The sequence below is a fragment of the Mytilus californianus genome, unplaced genomic scaffold (assembly GCF_021869535.1).
Source record: "Mytilus californianus isolate M0D057914Y unplaced genomic scaffold, xbMytCali1.0.p SCAF_22, whole genome shotgun sequence".
Lineage (NCBI taxonomy): Eukaryota > Metazoa > Mollusca > Bivalvia > Mytilida > Mytilidae > Mytilus > Mytilus californianus.
This window is the reverse complement of record NW_026262671.1, coordinates 174,436-191,405: the sequence shown is the minus strand read 5'-3', so window position 1 is coordinate 191,405 and position 16,970 is coordinate 174,436. Positions and strand designations below refer to the sequence as shown.

Genomic DNA, 16,970 nt, shown 5'->3' with positions numbered 1-16,970 from the left:
TGCTCGAGATAAAGAAGTACAACAAGCACTAATGGACCTATCTATTTAACACGGCCTTGTCCAAATTCACGACAAACCAGCAAGAGAGGGAAATCTGTTGGATCTGGTATTCACAAACAACCCGTCCCTTATCAAATCAACTGACAATGCACCAGGAATTTCAGACCATAATATCGTCATTACAGACTCGTTAAGAAAACCATACTACTGTAAGCAACGCCCATAAAAACCATACATCTTTTTGAAGAGCAAATTGGGATCAGATAAAAACTGACATAAATATAATAACAAAGGACATCTGTAATCATATAAATGAAATGTCAATAGACAAAACCTGGCAAACCTTCATGCAAAACAAACTGGAAGCTACAAAGACTGCCTACTCTATCGAGAAATCAACACCACGAAAGACCATCAAATTCTCCAAGAAGATCTGAAAGCTCTGGAAGTATGGGCATTAAATTGGGGAATGAAATTTAATGCAAAAAAATGTTATATAATGAGCTTTTCACAAAAAGTCCAAACAAATCCGTACCTAGGTCTTAATATATCCGATGACCTAAAGTGGACCAGCCACATAGGGAAAATCACAAGCAAGGCAAGCTGTACACTAGGTTTCCTGAGAAGAAACCTATGCCAGTGCCCCAAAGAGTGCAAAAAACTAGGCTTATTAGCCATGGTTAGATCGGTACTAGAATACGGTGCTGTCATTTGGGATCCATTTACTATCAGGAAAATAGAAAAGATAGAAAGCATACAGAAAAGAGGTGCACGTTTCATCCTGCACGACTACAAATCCAGAGAAACAGGATGCGTTACAAATATGCTTTCCAAGCTGGAACTACCCCTCTGCATGAACGGCTGAGGCAGAGGCTGACTATGTTCTACAAAGTGGTTGAGGGATTGGTGCCGGCAATTGAACCAACAAACTACCTAAAAGAAATCAGAAACAAACTCCAAATCAAGGCAAAAAACTTTAATGTTTTCCAATACACGAACATCGTAGAAAGACAAGAAACCCGGAATAGCAGACCATTCAAACTGATAGACTGCAAAACAGACATCCGAAAGAACTCCTTTCCTAAAACAATAGTGCAGTGGAACCATCTAGAAGAGAACATCGCATGCCACAAGACAGTTGAGGGATTCGCGGCTGTCCTCCAACAGTTGTACTAACCAACGAGCTCTCCTTCCAGTGCGCATATATCCGCGATCGGATCCTGCACTGAGTAACATACAGATATAGATACAAACACAGAGATAGCATCACAGCAATTAACTGACCAATCAGATTACCCCAATTGATTAACCTCTAATATCAGACTAAGTGGTTTTTTTTACCAAATCTTTCGGGTTATTACCCTGTGATAATACAATGTTTTAATCAATATATATTTTGACAGAAATAATATTTTGTTATTTGATATCATTTTTCGTATATATATTTTAATTTGGAAAAAGAATTTTGAGTTTCATTTAAATATTTCAGAACATTTTGTTTTAATAAAGAAAATAAGTTGTGATATAGCAAAAAGGGGATTGGTAAAAAAAAACAGAAAAGGTTTGTTGGAAAGACTGTTCCTAATCTCAAAACTTCTGCAAACAGGACAATTTAAGCAGTATCAGTTTTCTAAAAATGATAAGCTTGGAGGCACCAGAAAAATAATGTTAGACAAATTTAAGATCAACACCTCTCTTAAAAACACTCATTAACAAGTTTAACACTGCCCCCCTCCCGCCTCCCCCCCCCCCACACACACACACACATACATCCACCACATTGTTTATGTTCCTGTCCGAAGTCAGGAGCACGAACTTCACTTCGTTTTTATTAGTTGCTGTCTGTCGGGTTGGTTATTTGGTTTATCATTTGGGCGTAAATCATGTCGTTAGTTTTCTGGCTTAAATTGCTTCACATTTTGTCATGTCTGTCATAGCTCAGTACACAGTATGAGTTTCGTCTATTTTTAAAGACCGCATTTTGAACTAACTTGCAACAGTCATGGTTCCTTCCAAGTATTGTGGCAAAAGTCTATGGATATGGTTACCAACTAAGACGGATTTTTAAACATCTTTGATGCTTTTTTTACCAACATATCAGTTCAATAAATATAATTGTTTTCTGTTGTTTTTTTTTTTTGTGTGTATCATTTAATCAGATTAAAATGTGTATGCCAAACAGATTTTTATTTGAATACTATAACTAATAATAATAATAATAATAATGCTTTATTTTTAAATAATATGCAAGACTGTCAACTGTTCAATACGTACATAAACGTAACGCATGATTATGTTGTACATTGAAAAGCAAAACAATGAACACTAACGACGATTCTTAAAGGGGTATTAGTTACAATTTTGACAAACAAATTAAAATCTGATGTTTTTTTATTCAAACATTTATAAAAGCAGACTTTTTGAAGTAATATTTCGCTATTAGCAGTCAGTTTTTCAATTTTTGGTTCAATGTTTGCAAAATAAGCTCTAAAAATATAGCTGGTATGGTTACGTGTATGCTATGCATGTCCAGTTATAAAAAAGAAAGGAATGTCAACATTGAAAAGTGAAACATAGGAGCCACCAGGAATAACCATTTCGTTGACTGATTTGGTCCCAAAAAAATCCTTCTTATACTGGTAAGACGAAGATTTACATATTTGTTTAATCTGTTAGATGAAATCAAACAGACCTGGAAAAATAGTCAGTTTACGATTGCACTTGTTTGTCGTAGTATTTATACATATTTATATCTATATTTATGTTTATATCAGGTCATATGATCATTGACATTCTTCGGAGGTCTCTCGGTGGTTTATTAGATAGCGTCCAGTAAATGAAACACACGAAATGGCGGTACAACGTAACGAGTCAATGCATTGTTAAATCGTTCTTTTGGATTTTTTTTTACTTTGAATACATTTTTGTGTCTTTTTTGTTTGTGAGGAATGTATAAATACCCTGCCACGTCCGGTCTCTGTTTTATTAGATTGTTTTCCGCTTTGTATCGATCTGACGAGTTAAGCCATTTTCTACTGATTTTTATAGTTTGCTCTTATGTTGTACTGTTACACCACTGTCCCAGGTTAGGGGAGGGTTGACGCCTTCAAGCATGTTTAAACCCATCACATTCTTTATGTGCCTGTCCCAAGTCAAGAGACTGTAGTTCGGTGGTTGTCATTGGTTCATGTCTGTCATATTTGTTTTTCGTAAATTGTTTTGTTATGAAATAGGCCGTTAGTTTTCTCAATTGAATTGTTTCATATTTTGTCAGGGCCTTTTATAGCCGACTATACGGTATGGGTTTTTTCTCATGGCTGAAGTCCGTACGGTTGCCTATAATTGCTTACATCCACTTCATCTGAACTTTGTTGGATATTTGTCTCATTTGCAATCATACCACATCTCCTTACTTTTATATTTAGTAAATTATAAATGTAACATGAGAATTTGGGTCAAATCGTAAACATGCATTTAATCTTGTGACACACATTGTATTTCTAATAAGATTTATATGTTGTTTACAGCATGTTTTTCATTACGTAAATAAATGTTTTATGTTCATTGTTTAATTTCTGTATCCTCTTCTAAAAAATAGAAATAGGATACCGAGTGGGAAATCGAAAGTCATAAGTCCAATAAAATCAAACATCACCATGACCAACAGTTTAACAAGTATTGCAATCAACAAGAGTTACATACTATTAGAAAAACCACATGAAACACACCAAAAAAAAACTGCGACAAACGTAGATTCTCTGGAAGCATAAACAGTTCCTGCGCCATACTTAGCAACCGTCACGTGGCTTTGAGACGCCAACTAAAGTACCTAAAATATGACGACAACCAAAATAATGCGATTATGCGGTAATGTAAAATGTCTCGTATTCATATGCGTCTCCGTCAAGTATCCTTTGCCTATTTTTTTGGTCTTTGATCAATCAAAGAGTATTTAAAAACTTCAAGTACACAAATGCAGTATGAAAATACCACCAGAGGCCATCATCTGATTATAGATTTCATACCAAACTGAAAGCATTAAATGCTCGAAACTTGATTGTTGGTAAAAATCAACAGAACTTATGTTCCATCAAATTACGACAACCTTGATGCGTTGCAATGGCAAATGTTAGAATTTTTTCAAGCAATAAAATTGAGAATGGAAATGGGGAATGTGTCAAAGAGACAACGACCCGACCATAGAGCAGACAACAGCCGAAGGCCACCAATGGGTCTTCAATGCAGCGAGAAACTCCCGCACCCGGAGGCGTCCTTCATCTGGCCCCTAAACAAATATGTCTACTATAAAATTGAGAATGGAAATGGGGAATGTGTCAAACAGACAACAACCCGACCATAGAACAGACAACAGCAGAAGGTCACCAACAGGTCTTCAATGCAGCGAGAAATTCCCGCACCCGGAGGCGTCCTTCAGCTGGCCCCTAAACAAATATATATACTAGTTCAGTTCAGTGATAATGAACGCCATACTAAACTCCAAATTGTACACAAGAAACTAAAATTAAAAATAATACAAGACTAACAAAGGCTAGAGGCTCCTGACTTGGGACAGGCGCAAAATTGCGGCGGGGTTAAACATGTTTATGAGATCTCAACCCTCCCCCTATACCTCTAGCCAATGTAGAAAAGTAAACGCATAACAATACGCACATTAAAATTCAGTTCAAGAGAAGTCCGAGTCTGATGTCAGAAGATGTAACCAAAGAAAATAAACAAAATGACAATGATACATAAATAACAACAGACTAATAGCAGTTAACTGACATGCCAGCTCCAGACTTCAATTAAACTGATTGAAAGATTATGTCTTCATCATTTGAATATCAGGCACAATCCTTCCCGTTAGGGGTTCAGTATCATACCATCATAACATATATGAGGAGAACATAACCCGTGTCATACCAACAACTGGTTCAGTGATAATGGACGTCATACTAAACTCCAAATTATACACAGGAAACTAAAATTAAAAAATGATACAAGACTAATAAAGGCCAGAGGTTCCTGACTTGGGACAGGCGCAAAAATGCGACGGGGTTAAACATGTTTTTTGAGATCTCAATCCTCCCCTATACCTCTAGCCAATGTAGTAAAATCAAACGCACAACAGTACGCACAGTAAAACTCAGTATAAGAGAAGTCCGTGTCCGATGTCAGAATAGGAAACAAAAGAAAATAAACAAAATGACAATAATACATAAATAACAACAGACTACTAGCAGTTACTGACATGCCAGCTTCAGACCTCAATTAAACTGATTGAAAGATTATGTCTTCATCATATGAATATGAAAGCTACATGTATATGTTCTTGTATTCAAGGCATAGAAAAAAAAATATATTGCTAAAACAAAATTCTGATCATTGAGTACTCCATGCCAACCCAACATGCAAGTTGCTATTTAGCCTTAAGGGCAGACGATACTGTTTTGATCCATGGTGATTTGTTTAACAAAAATTTGCATACAAGTTATTGTTCACATAGTTAATTTAAATAATATGTAATAAAAATATACTTTCATGTGCTTATTATAAAGATAAATTGGGTCAAAATTTTAGACATTTACTTTTTTGTTACAAAAGCTAAACACAAGCGAATTTTGTAAAAGCGTTACAAATATCTCGTTTACATAAGTATGTTCTAAATTTGTGTAACAATTCTTTGAAAAGAGTTCATTTACAGGATTTTAGAAGAAGAAAAAACGGCATTTTTCTGCAGTATGTGGAGGATTTGGTTGCTCAAACTTCTAAAGCAATGGGGGTAGAGCTGCTAGATATTGTGACCAAAATATTATGAAATTGACACTGTGTTAGTAACCAAAATAAGGGTAACAAAATGTATACGGAATGAAAAAAATATGACATTCAAACCTATGTCCACAACGACATATACTGGAAACTCTTGGAATAGTGAGTGGACAGAGTAGGGTAAACTTATATGGAAAAAAAATGATATATATGGAAACGAGAACATGATGATGTGATATAAATATGAACTATGTATTTCATTAGACCGAACGCATGAGTCGTATGTTTTGTATGCCAGTTCACAAGGCAACACTCCGCAGGAAGGCATTTCACTCCTACCCAGACTCTGAGCCAACAAGCATATAACTTCCCGATTGTTCATATATCCTTGGCTTTCATTGGTTTGTTTTCATTAGTTTTGAGCGTTTCTGATGAAGATAAATCAAGAAAAGCGCCTCTGACTTTATATACATATCTTATATTTACTCGTAAGGACAACATTTACAAAGTGTTACATAAGTTTGTATTTATCTATAAACAGTAACAGTACTTATGTCCCTGTTCGCCTGATAAGGACGATTTTTAATGTACTGGTTAACACACCTACTGTCATTTAATCAATATATATTTTAACAGAAATAATATTTTGTTATTTGATATCATTTTTCGTGTATATATATTTTAATTTGGAAAAAGAATTTTGAGATTCATTTAAATATTTCAGAACAATTTTTTTTAATATAGAAAATAAGTTGTGATATAGCAAAAAAGGGGATTGGTAAATAAAACCAGAAAAGGTTTGTTGGAAAGGCTGTTCCCAATCTCAAAACTTCTGCAAACAGGACAATTTAAGCAGTATCAGTTTTCTAAAAAACGATAAGCTTGGAGGCACCAGAAAAAGTCATGGCATCATTCAAATGTCAAAGGACTTAGGTCTTTTAATATGACCAAAACAGAGTTCAAAGCAACAAACTCCTTGCAATTTAAAACATACTTAAACCATGATACAATAGCGACAAGTGACAAAAATGAAAATGTTTTCAAAATAACACCAACGAACCCTGTTATGAATAGGAAGTAAAGTTATAAACACATTTAAATTTATTATTGCAAAAACGCATAAATCATTATTAAGCCTGAACCATTTCGATGTAGTCGATTTGCATAGCAGCGTTATCACCATGCCAGGTTGGCAACCATTCTCCACGATTATCCCAGAATTCTCTTTCTTTCCTTGGAGACGAGTTACTCCATGGTCTCGTGTGATCATACTGACATCCAGAGGAGAAAAATCCCCCGCCGACAGCTACATTTAATATCAACTGGAACTGAAATGGAATGATATTCAAAAATAAATGTAAGGCGAAGTCTGATAAGATTCAACGATAGATTGTTTGTTGATTTCTAAAGAACCCGTGGAAAATACTTCATCCATATTCATATTAGGTGCTTTGGGAGGAACAACAGTTTCTTTTAGTGATGAAGGTATCCAGTTATGATAAAAGATAATGTTTACAAATGTTTGTGATTTCATAAGCAATATTCAATTTCATTTGTTTCAAGAAAGAATATCGCCAATACTGTAAATTCAGAAATTATTGCGAGGTTTTTATTAATGCGAATAATGCGAATGAGTGATAATCGCAATAATAAGAACTCACAATCTGATATCTGATACTTAAAAGTGTATTCAGGTTTTCCTGAAATCTCAATAATAAATCTCTCATTCGTGTCCCTTCTTTAAAATTCGCAATAATAAAAGCACGTAATAATTTCTGTATTTACAATATTTTAATCAGATTTGCCTAACTCTAAAGTGAACAAAACCTTGTCAAATAATTTCGGAGTTTTCATATTTTTTAAGATCCTATGATGACCTATTTCTATCTGTTTTCGTAGTTGTTATTATTGGGTTGATTTTATCTATAGTACAACTTCAACCAAGTCTTCAATCAAACTTATATATGTACGCAAACGCTTTTTGGTCACACACAAAAAGGTATTTACGATGAAAAGTGAACGTAAACTACATGAAGATAACAACCATTTTGAAACAAAGCACTATAACAGCAGAGTATAATTGCAGAAGTACAAGCATACTTACCGGTTGATCAAAAGGTGCATTCCTGCCTCCGCTGGCCCAGATGTTTGAACCACCAAATCCTCCCCAGTTCCAGAATCCACCAGATGGCGTTGTTACTTTCAATACTTCGTGGCCATCAACAGTTGTTCTTACATGTAAAAACAAATTTATTATTTGTGACAGAGAAGATTACGCCAATTAGTTATTAATATGCATCAATTGATCTATCATGGATTCTGTTTTGGCTCAAGCATATCCCTTTCAAAACTTTCAAAGAGGTTTTGAAATGATTACCGTCAACTAGATGTTTTGATGAAAGACGTCAAGATTTCTTATTCAAAGATATCCTTCAGATTATAGCCTTGTTCGTCCTGAACATGCATGAAATATTTGTTATTGGACGTTAAGGAAACACCAATCAATCATGCAGTTATGGCCTTTGCTCATATCTGATTCGTCCAAAAAATATATCCGTTTTTGGTCAAATATGCAAAGCTGACATGTTAACGAATACATAGTAAGGTCATAAGTAATAAGTTTGAACTAAATTGTCTAGATTATATTAAACTAATCATTTTGACAGTAGTTTTCTTATCTCGTATGACCTAAAATGTAGGTGGTCAATAAAGTACTGGTTCAATGACCGTATGTTTGCATCCACTACACATTGTCAACCCTTTAAAATACAGGCCAAGTTTCGTTTGGTGACGACGGATACGACATACAACGTTTAATAGTAACAACGTTGACTCGTCTTTATCTTTCTCCCCTCTTTTGACAACAGTTTGGGTTGAGCATAATTTTTAAATCAATCTATTGGACCATGAAATATATAAAATGTAGGTCAAGTTCTACAGCACCATTTAAATTAAATAAAACATGCGCAATTAAATTCGATAATTATTGACTGTTCATGGTGGAAACTTATACTGAATTGTTGGTATACGTCAGTTAGACAGGCACCCAATGCCAATAGAGAAATCTAGGGATCTCAACGCAATCCCCCTTTTTAACCTACAAATGATGTTTTTTTCTTTTGTTTGTTTTTGAGATTTTTGCCATGGCGTTGTCAGTTTGTTTTCAAATTATGAGTTTGAATATCCAATTGGTGTCTTCTGCTATATTGGCTGGACATTCGTATATCACGTAAAATGTATTTTTGTAAGTGCATTATTACGAATAAAAGTAGAGTTTGGGTTACAGACAGCAAGTCAATAACGTATTGGAATTACTAGCTCACTATCGCAATATGAACATTTAGATTTTATTTTTACTTTCATTTAATTTTCAAAATTTGCAATATACTTACCGTCAAACTAGAGAAGACTAGTAAATCAACCTACATGTAAATTAAAATTAAGAACAAATAGTTACTTACCTAATATGGTTTGCATCCCATTCCAACTTATATGTGTGCCATCCATGCCAATCTCCACCATCAGTCTTGTCCCTGAAATGAATACATGTACATATATGTGTCAATAGATGCAGGTATGTATTGCCTTACTTGTTGATGGAGAAATTCAAGTATAGAAAACATGTTAATAAAATATCATTTACTAGTAATTAAAATCATGGGAGTTACTTTCAATTAAGAAAAATGGAAAACAACGAGTTCCTCTACATCTATATTTTATCCATTTGTTAGGTGTGTGTGTAAGTGGCCTGTTGTAAGGCAAAGTGTCTGCATCTATCAAGCATACCGTTTATTTCCAGTTACGGCCAAAAATGTCCCGTCCTACATCCTGGTCGACCTACATTGTACCTTGCAGAACCTATCGATTTGTTTTTATTGTTAGTTTGTTCTTGTTTTGAAAATGCATGAAATAATTGCCACTGGACATTAAAAAAACAAACATCAATCTATGAAGATATGAATAATTTGTTTGACTAATTTTTGGGGCGTTTACAAGCTAGAAAAAAGTAGATTAAAATTATATTACTAACCGTTCTCCATGCGTTTTTCCATACGCGTTATGGTTCGACGAGGTACCCCAGTGAAGTGTGGATGATACCTCTCCAATACCGTGATTATTACCGCCACACACAGCCTTCTGGTTTCCTTGAGTTATATCATTCAAGTTTATCAGTTTGATTTTATTTTTTAAACTTTTGAAATAAAAGTAGGCCTGAAGCAATGCCAATAAATCATTTAGATAGGAAGTAATGCCTCATCATTGAAAACAAGGCATAAAATAGGCAATAATCGATATTTTCTATGGTTTGTTGCTCAATGTCAAGTAGAAGTAATCTATTTCATCTAGTGATCACTGAATCATCGAATGTTTTCGTTCACCGAATTGCGTCAACATGCTTAGTAGTTCATGAAAAGTTTTCACTTTAACTGGTACATACATCTGGGTATTGTTGGTAAATTAAAAATGAAGGTAGATTTTTTTAGTAGAAACCTAGACAGATAACTGTGATATATTTTTCACGAAACTGCCGGATACTTTGAAGATAGATTATATTAAACTACTACGTCTTCATTGCAATACATAACGTTGTTTTTTCATTAACTTGAACCCTTTACCTATTTTATTCATAAAGACATGCGTAGTCGATATATACCTAAACATAAAAAATAAACTTACCACGCGATTCCATGATATCAATTTCCCCAGAACGAGGCCAGCCACCATAATGCCAGTCACGTGGTAACATCCATATTGCTTTGAAAGGACAAAATCTTCTCGTTACATAAACGTTTGTTTATTAAGAGACGTGGTTATTTGTTTGCCAAATATTCAATATTTTATTACGTATCAACCAAATGGAATAGATACAAATAAATGGTTGATTTGGTTAAATTTAATTTTAGCATGTAGCAAAATGATACTGCTTTACGACACATAATATGTAATGTTTCGGTAGAGTTGATACATGTAGATATTCGTAGCATGCCATAATAATAAAATTAACCGATCTACAGTTTAACTGATTTAATATGGTGGCTGTATATAGGTTACTGGAAATTATACATGATAGAGCTGAAGTATCTGTCATGATTATCAATGTTTAATTTCTGCAAGAACGTAAATCAAAATCGGAATGTGTCAACATTGTCTACTTTGAATCATATAGGACACTAAAAATGTAATGTCATCATTAAAGGCCATTCCTAAAAGGACTTACACGTCATGATCTTGTAATATAGTGGTTGTCGTTTGTTGTTGCATATCATACTTGTTTTTCATTTATTGTTTTGTTCATAAATCCGACCGTTAATTTTCTCGTTTAAATTGTTTTATTTTTTTTGTTTCGGGGCCTTTAATAGCTCGCTCACAGTCAAGGCCGCACACGGTGACCTATTGTTGCTTACTCATACGCCGTTTTGTGTCTAGAGTTGTCTCATTGGCAATCATGCCATATCTTCTTTTTTTATTATTAAATCAATAGAACTCTACAATTCACTGATATAAATTGTTCACATGTACAAATCATGTTTTAAATAGTTAAAAGTTGCACATTACTGAAATCCGTTCATCAACTCGAGGTGGCTACAAGTATATAATTAAAATTGGTTTGCTGTCATAAGAATGCAAAAAATATGTTTAAATCAAATAAAACAGCTACATTTAGATACCTGGCCACAACCAGTCTCCTTTTGGAATGATAGCCCTAACTGTGACGGTTCCGTATTTTATAGCTGCCTTTGTTGTAACTTTTCCTGACATGATTGGATTCAGTACATTACCATTCACTGCTGTTCTGTCACATCCCCAGTTATCAGCCATTGTACAATACCCGTACATTTCTGTTGATAAGAAAATGGAAGAAATTCTAATATTTATAAAGAGTCGAGATTAGGTCTGAACAGTTAATGAGAACAAATCTTTATTATTTTGGTGCGTCTGAAGAGCTTTTCTAGATTTACATGATCTTACATTTGTGTACCTTTATCAGCAACGCTGTAACACAAATACCATGATGGCCCGGGATGTATCAGACCTGTGGTTACATTATGCAATCGGTCAGCAAACTGTATAAAGACAACCATGCTATTGTAGTTAAACTAAAAGATTAGCTATTCTCACATTCAAACTTAGAATAAAACCGAAACAGTGGTAACGTCATCCTTGCTACACTTCGCTGATGTTCAGCAAAGCAACGTCACCACTGTTTCGGAGATTGGTAAACCATTGTCATGGATTGCAAACGTATCATATATAAATACTTTCGCTTGTTCCGTAAAGTCCCCTTACCTTTAAGATTCATTCGTCCACGGAATAACCTGTTGGTGTCAAAATCTTTGTGATCAACTGTAAGTGTCTGAAATCAAAGCTTTACAATAAATTTCAATGTAATAAAATGAGGCAGGCATTACCTGTGAAAGGGGACGAAGTCTGTATAAATTAGTTTTTTAACTTCAGAATCTGTTAAAAAAAGAATCGGGAATATGGAAACATTTCCGACGTTGGTCCTGTTGATAGGAAATTTTGTTGTGACGTCATTTTCAATGTAAACAAAGAAACGCTATCATCAGGTAACGTTGTTTTTTTTTCATATCAAATAATGTATAAAATGAAATTGTTATTGTGCTTCTTCCTATATTTTACTAGGCTAATAATATATATTTTACTCAAAGTCTCGTGATAAACGGGACCGGAAGAAAGAAAGAGATTTCTGTGCAGACGCGGGAAATTAAAAAAAGTCTGATAAAAAAGTTAACGATTTTGAGTTCATTAGTAGATTGATTTTTTTTCTTTCTTTTTTTTAATTGATTTTTCTACCGTAATTGGGGACTTCGTTCCCATAATATTGATATTACCACTAAAACAGTCGTTGAAGACGTTGTTTCTAATTAATTGAAATTTCATACTACATTTTACAAAATAGAGATTTCAACAAGGATGGAAGAATAAAAAACTGAATTAGTGGAAACTTTCACCAGTTTTATTGCATATATCATGGTATTCTATTTTGGAGGTATGAATTAATTGCAGGAATTTCAAAAAGAGGCATTTTAAAAGCAGTCCTTATGGTTGTATTCAACTTCAAATTTGATCTCAAGTTGTCTCATTGGCAATCATGCTACACCTTTTTATTTCTATGTTAAGAAATGGAATTATTTTGTACTTATATATCTTTTAAAATTTGATTGGGCTGTTTTCTACTCTTTGATCGGGTTGTTATCTCTTTGACGCATTACCCGTTTCCATACACCTTATCGCTATTTGGAAATCTGCGCCGGTTGAACTTTTGACGTCATACAATAATCACTTTTTCATTGTGGCGTCAGATATTTTCTATTGTGACGTCATAATTTTACGGGAACCTTTGTGATGTCCAGTAATAGCGGACAAATAGCAACAAAATGCCATACAGAACGTAACCAAAAGTAAGCATGCAATAACATATTGCACTAGTGCAAGTAAAGTTTCAATTTAATGAAGTTATCAGGGACAAAGGTATGTTTTAAGCATTCATTGTTTCAAGCTTTGCTTTATAATGAAACGGTTACTGCATGAATATTGGCAAACTGTATCTCTCGTAGAATATATATTGATCTCATAAGCTTGTGGATTTTAAAAACATGGGACAATATTCACCAATTTTCATGAAGTAACCGGTTGTCTATAATTGCTTACATCTACTTTGTTTAAACTTTGGTGGATAGTTGTTTCATTGGCAATCATACCTCATCTCCTTATTTTTATATTGTATGATTAAAGTTTGTTCGACGTTTGTGTGTGATAATGATATAACCTTTTAATGCGATATTTTAAGATGATTGATACAAACAAGCAACTACTCACAAAAACTTTTTTGAACGGGTTTCGCTTAAATTTTTTCTTTGCCATGCATTGTTGGTCAAGACTGAATTTAAGTGTTGACAACTAGCTGTAACAGTTGCACCATTTGCTGTTTCGGTTTTTTTTTTTTTTTTTTTTTTTTTTTTTTTAGGTTTTTTTTTAGGTTTTTTAGGTGGGGGTGGGTTATCGTTTAATTAAAACTACCCTGCATTCAATGTCGATTGAAAGTATCAAAACTAACTTACTGGCTTAAGGAAAAAATTCCCATTTTTGGTAAACAAATTGGCATCCTCAGGTACATAAACCTGGAATTCTCCGTTCTGCAACAAAGAAGTACATTTGACATTGTATATTTTAGAAGCATACATGTATTGTTGTGATATTAAAAAAGAAAACATCATTGACTGTTTTTTTAACAAGATAGACCTTTGTTTTTGTTAAAAATTTGGTTTTAAACCTGTATATGCAAATTATTACAAACACGTGTTGTGCTCACGAAAATCGTTACCATACATACGCTTTTTTTAACACAACTTAACTATGAAGCATCACGAACAGGATTGAGAAGACAGGCAGTTGGTTATGTAGAATTTTCAAGGAATATCTTTATCTTATCTTGGCACAAAAGTGAGTATCAATTTATTCATGTTTACTTTGCTATAATTTCCTTTGCTTGAAATTTTAACTAGCGCACTTTGTTTCAATGAGAAATCTGGTGCATGCATAAGTCGGTGAATTTGCAATGAAGAACAGCGATAAAAGTGTTGTGTCTCTTCCTTTTGGTGTTTTTATGTCCGCGTAGTGATTTAGTATAATGAATTAATACACCATCTCCTTTTTTCAATGATCATTTTAATGATAATCACATTATAGAATCAACTTTTTTTTTACTCATGTTGGAACTTCTAATGACGATATAACTCGGACGAAGCACAATAGAGGGATTGAATGTTTATTTATTTTGAGATTGAAAAAAAAGGATGACTCAAATCCTGAAACTACTTCAGGTGAATTCGTATTTCATGCTCAATGTATGAAAAACTAAAAATGGCCGTATCCGAAACACGTTTTTGAAAATATTGCATGTCAAATACATCGATTTTGATTGAATTAAACAGTTTTACTGTGCGTATTGCTGTGTGTTTGTTTATTCCACTTTGGTTAGAGGTATAGAGAAGGCCTTTTTTTCTAAGTGTTTAAATTATTATTTCAAAAACAAAATGGCTTCCCCTTTCTACTTATTTTCATTTAATTGATGTTTCTTGCTCCTATTCATACTATCTTACTGTTATAATTGTAAGATCGTAATATATAATAGATACTTACTCCGCCACCCCATGCGGTACAGTCTATTTTATAATCTTTTTGGTTAAATGTTACAGTATCAAAATCGTCCCTAAACACGACAGCTCTCGTCATGCTTCTAACAGGCCGTAACCCTTCTAATTTATCTGAAAATGTCAATGGAGTAATCTTAATTCATTCCCCACATGTCATAACTCATACATGTACCACCAATACAAGATTTGTGGTTTACGTGAAAGAATAAGTAACCCAACAAAATAAATTAAAGGAAACTCACACGTTCTTCATCAATAGACAAGGCACTAAATGATATTTCGAACTGTCAATCGTCCCCTTTCTAGATTTAGTTCTAAAATTCAAAATGTTTTATGGAATATGCTGATAGATGCATGGCTATGAAATAATTATAACTGCAATGTTTCTCTCTCGTACTCTTTCATATTTTTGGAATTCATAAACCAAAATTAAAAAGTTTCAGGTTTTTGTATATTTTATTTAAAATGTGATATCGTATAAGCAAAGTGTATCAAATAATACCAAGCCACTGTTACAGCAAAATATGTGACATGGGGGGGGGGATAAAAAACACAGTCCTTTTATTCTAATCGAGTGTCTAAATACGTCCTCGTCTTTACACTCCAGTGTCTTTATCCCCTCTCCAGCCAATCGAATATTTAAAAATTTGTGAATACATTTAACCAGATGTCTTTGATTTAACAGACACTAACTTAAAGAACTACTCCAGCAGGAAATTCTTAAATTTTGAGAAAATATTTACCTTAACCTGTTGAAAAAAATAAAAAGATTTCAAGAAATTTGAACCACACAATTTACAGGTGGAATAATTTCATTGGACATATAACGGTTTGACAAACACAAATTATGATCTTTGAGAAGCTTGATTTCTCCTTACTAATAGTATGTGATTAAAACGTTCAGATGATTTTTAAAGAGTTAACTACCTGAGGCGTTCTTTACCCCTTAATTTCTGGATATAAAATGAATAACACATGATACTTATTTTTATGTCACAACTTTCTGAATTGATTGATTTTACTTCCTTTGTGTTCAGTTAAAGTCAATGTGTATTAAGCTTAACGGACCTTTGGTCTCGTCTATACTTTAAGATGGAAACGCACGAGACTAGCCTAGAAGAGTTTAACTATAACCTACTTTTCAGTATTTAAACTGATACATTGTTATCTAAGATTAAAATAAGCTTATTTTGTGTAAACATATTGGTTATTTGTTTCATATATTCGTTATGACTGTTTGGTGTTTTCACTTCGGTTTACTCTAGGGTTTTGCGTATGTCATAATGAACTTACGTGTCCTCCATTCTGTGACTTGTATATCATCTTTATAATAAGCTGTTATTCTGTATCGCAAATCTTCGCCAGAGTTTACCTTCAGTTCTGTGATTGTCAGTTCCCATACTCCGTCACCTGAAAATTAACATATCTATAGACAAACAGTGAATGTAATATCTTTTTTAACGGAAAATGCATGACCAAATTTGTTTACGGTGTAATTTCATCCTCGTGTTTACACATATCTGTCCATGATATAACACAAACATTAACGCATGCATTCCTATGCTACGTACATTAAACAAACCTGTACGCATATCTTTGAATGAGGGTCTGGATGGGGTCCTTTAATTCTGTATTCTTTAATTTTTTAAGTCATTTTTCTCTATTCTTTATATTTTTTGCCCATTATTTCATTATCTTTATATTTTAGCACTCCATTATTCTGTAGTTTTTATTTTTTTTGGCCGATTGTTCTCTATTCTTTATATTTTGTTGCCTTTATTCTGCACTTTTTACTCATTATTCTCTATTCTGTAAACACCTTCCGGACCTTCTCTTATGTTATTAACCAAACGTGTACACACATTTGCCGTTGCTATCAAACAAGCCTTTACGTACATCTTTCCGTGTTATCAATTCTAATATGACGATCTTATTTCGCTTTGGACACAAAGCCATGTTCTAATTGCAATAAAATTTATCGCATGGTTTCTATATATCGTTTTGGCCTCATAAAATCAAAAT

General features: G+C 33.7%; 1 protein-coding gene across 1 annotated transcript; it reads right to left on the bottom strand.

Annotated features, from left to right (window-relative positions):
* Nucleotides 1-6,852: 6,852 nt before the first annotated feature.
* Nucleotides 6,853-16,386, bottom strand: LOC127732033 (beta-1,3-glucan-binding protein-like). Its single transcript, XM_052241075.1, has 10 exons — nucleotides 16,242-16,386; nucleotides 14,935-15,059; nucleotides 13,854-13,928; nucleotides 12,058-12,124; nucleotides 11,439-11,609; nucleotides 10,447-10,524; nucleotides 9,800-9,914; nucleotides 9,231-9,302; nucleotides 7,874-8,000; nucleotides 6,853-7,097 (listed from the first exon to the last, which is right to left on the bottom strand). Exons 2-10 carry the CDS (start codon nucleotides 15,025-15,027, stop codon nucleotides 6,900-6,902), a joined length of 996 nt encoding a protein of 331 aa, XP_052097035.1. The 5' UTR covers nucleotides 15,028-15,059; nucleotides 16,242-16,386; the 3' UTR covers nucleotides 6,853-6,899.
* Nucleotides 16,387-16,970: the final 584 nt, after the last annotated feature.

What these genes read in the sequence shown, in the direction of transcription:
- LOC127732033 (XM_052241075.1), bottom strand. Translation starts at nt 15,027, where the DNA reads ATGACGAGAGCTGTCGTGTTTAGGGACGATTTTGATACTGTAACATTT. An exon ending in TGGACGAATGAATCTTAAAG is followed by an intron (nt 11,610 to 12,057) that starts GTAAGGGGACTT and finishes TCTTATCAACAG; the next exon opens with AAATGTACGGGTATTGTACA. An exon ending in AGGAGACTGGTTGTGGCCAG is followed by an intron (nt 10,525 to 11,438) that starts GTATCTAAATGT and finishes GTCCTTTCAAAG; the next exon opens with CAATATGGATGTTACCACGT.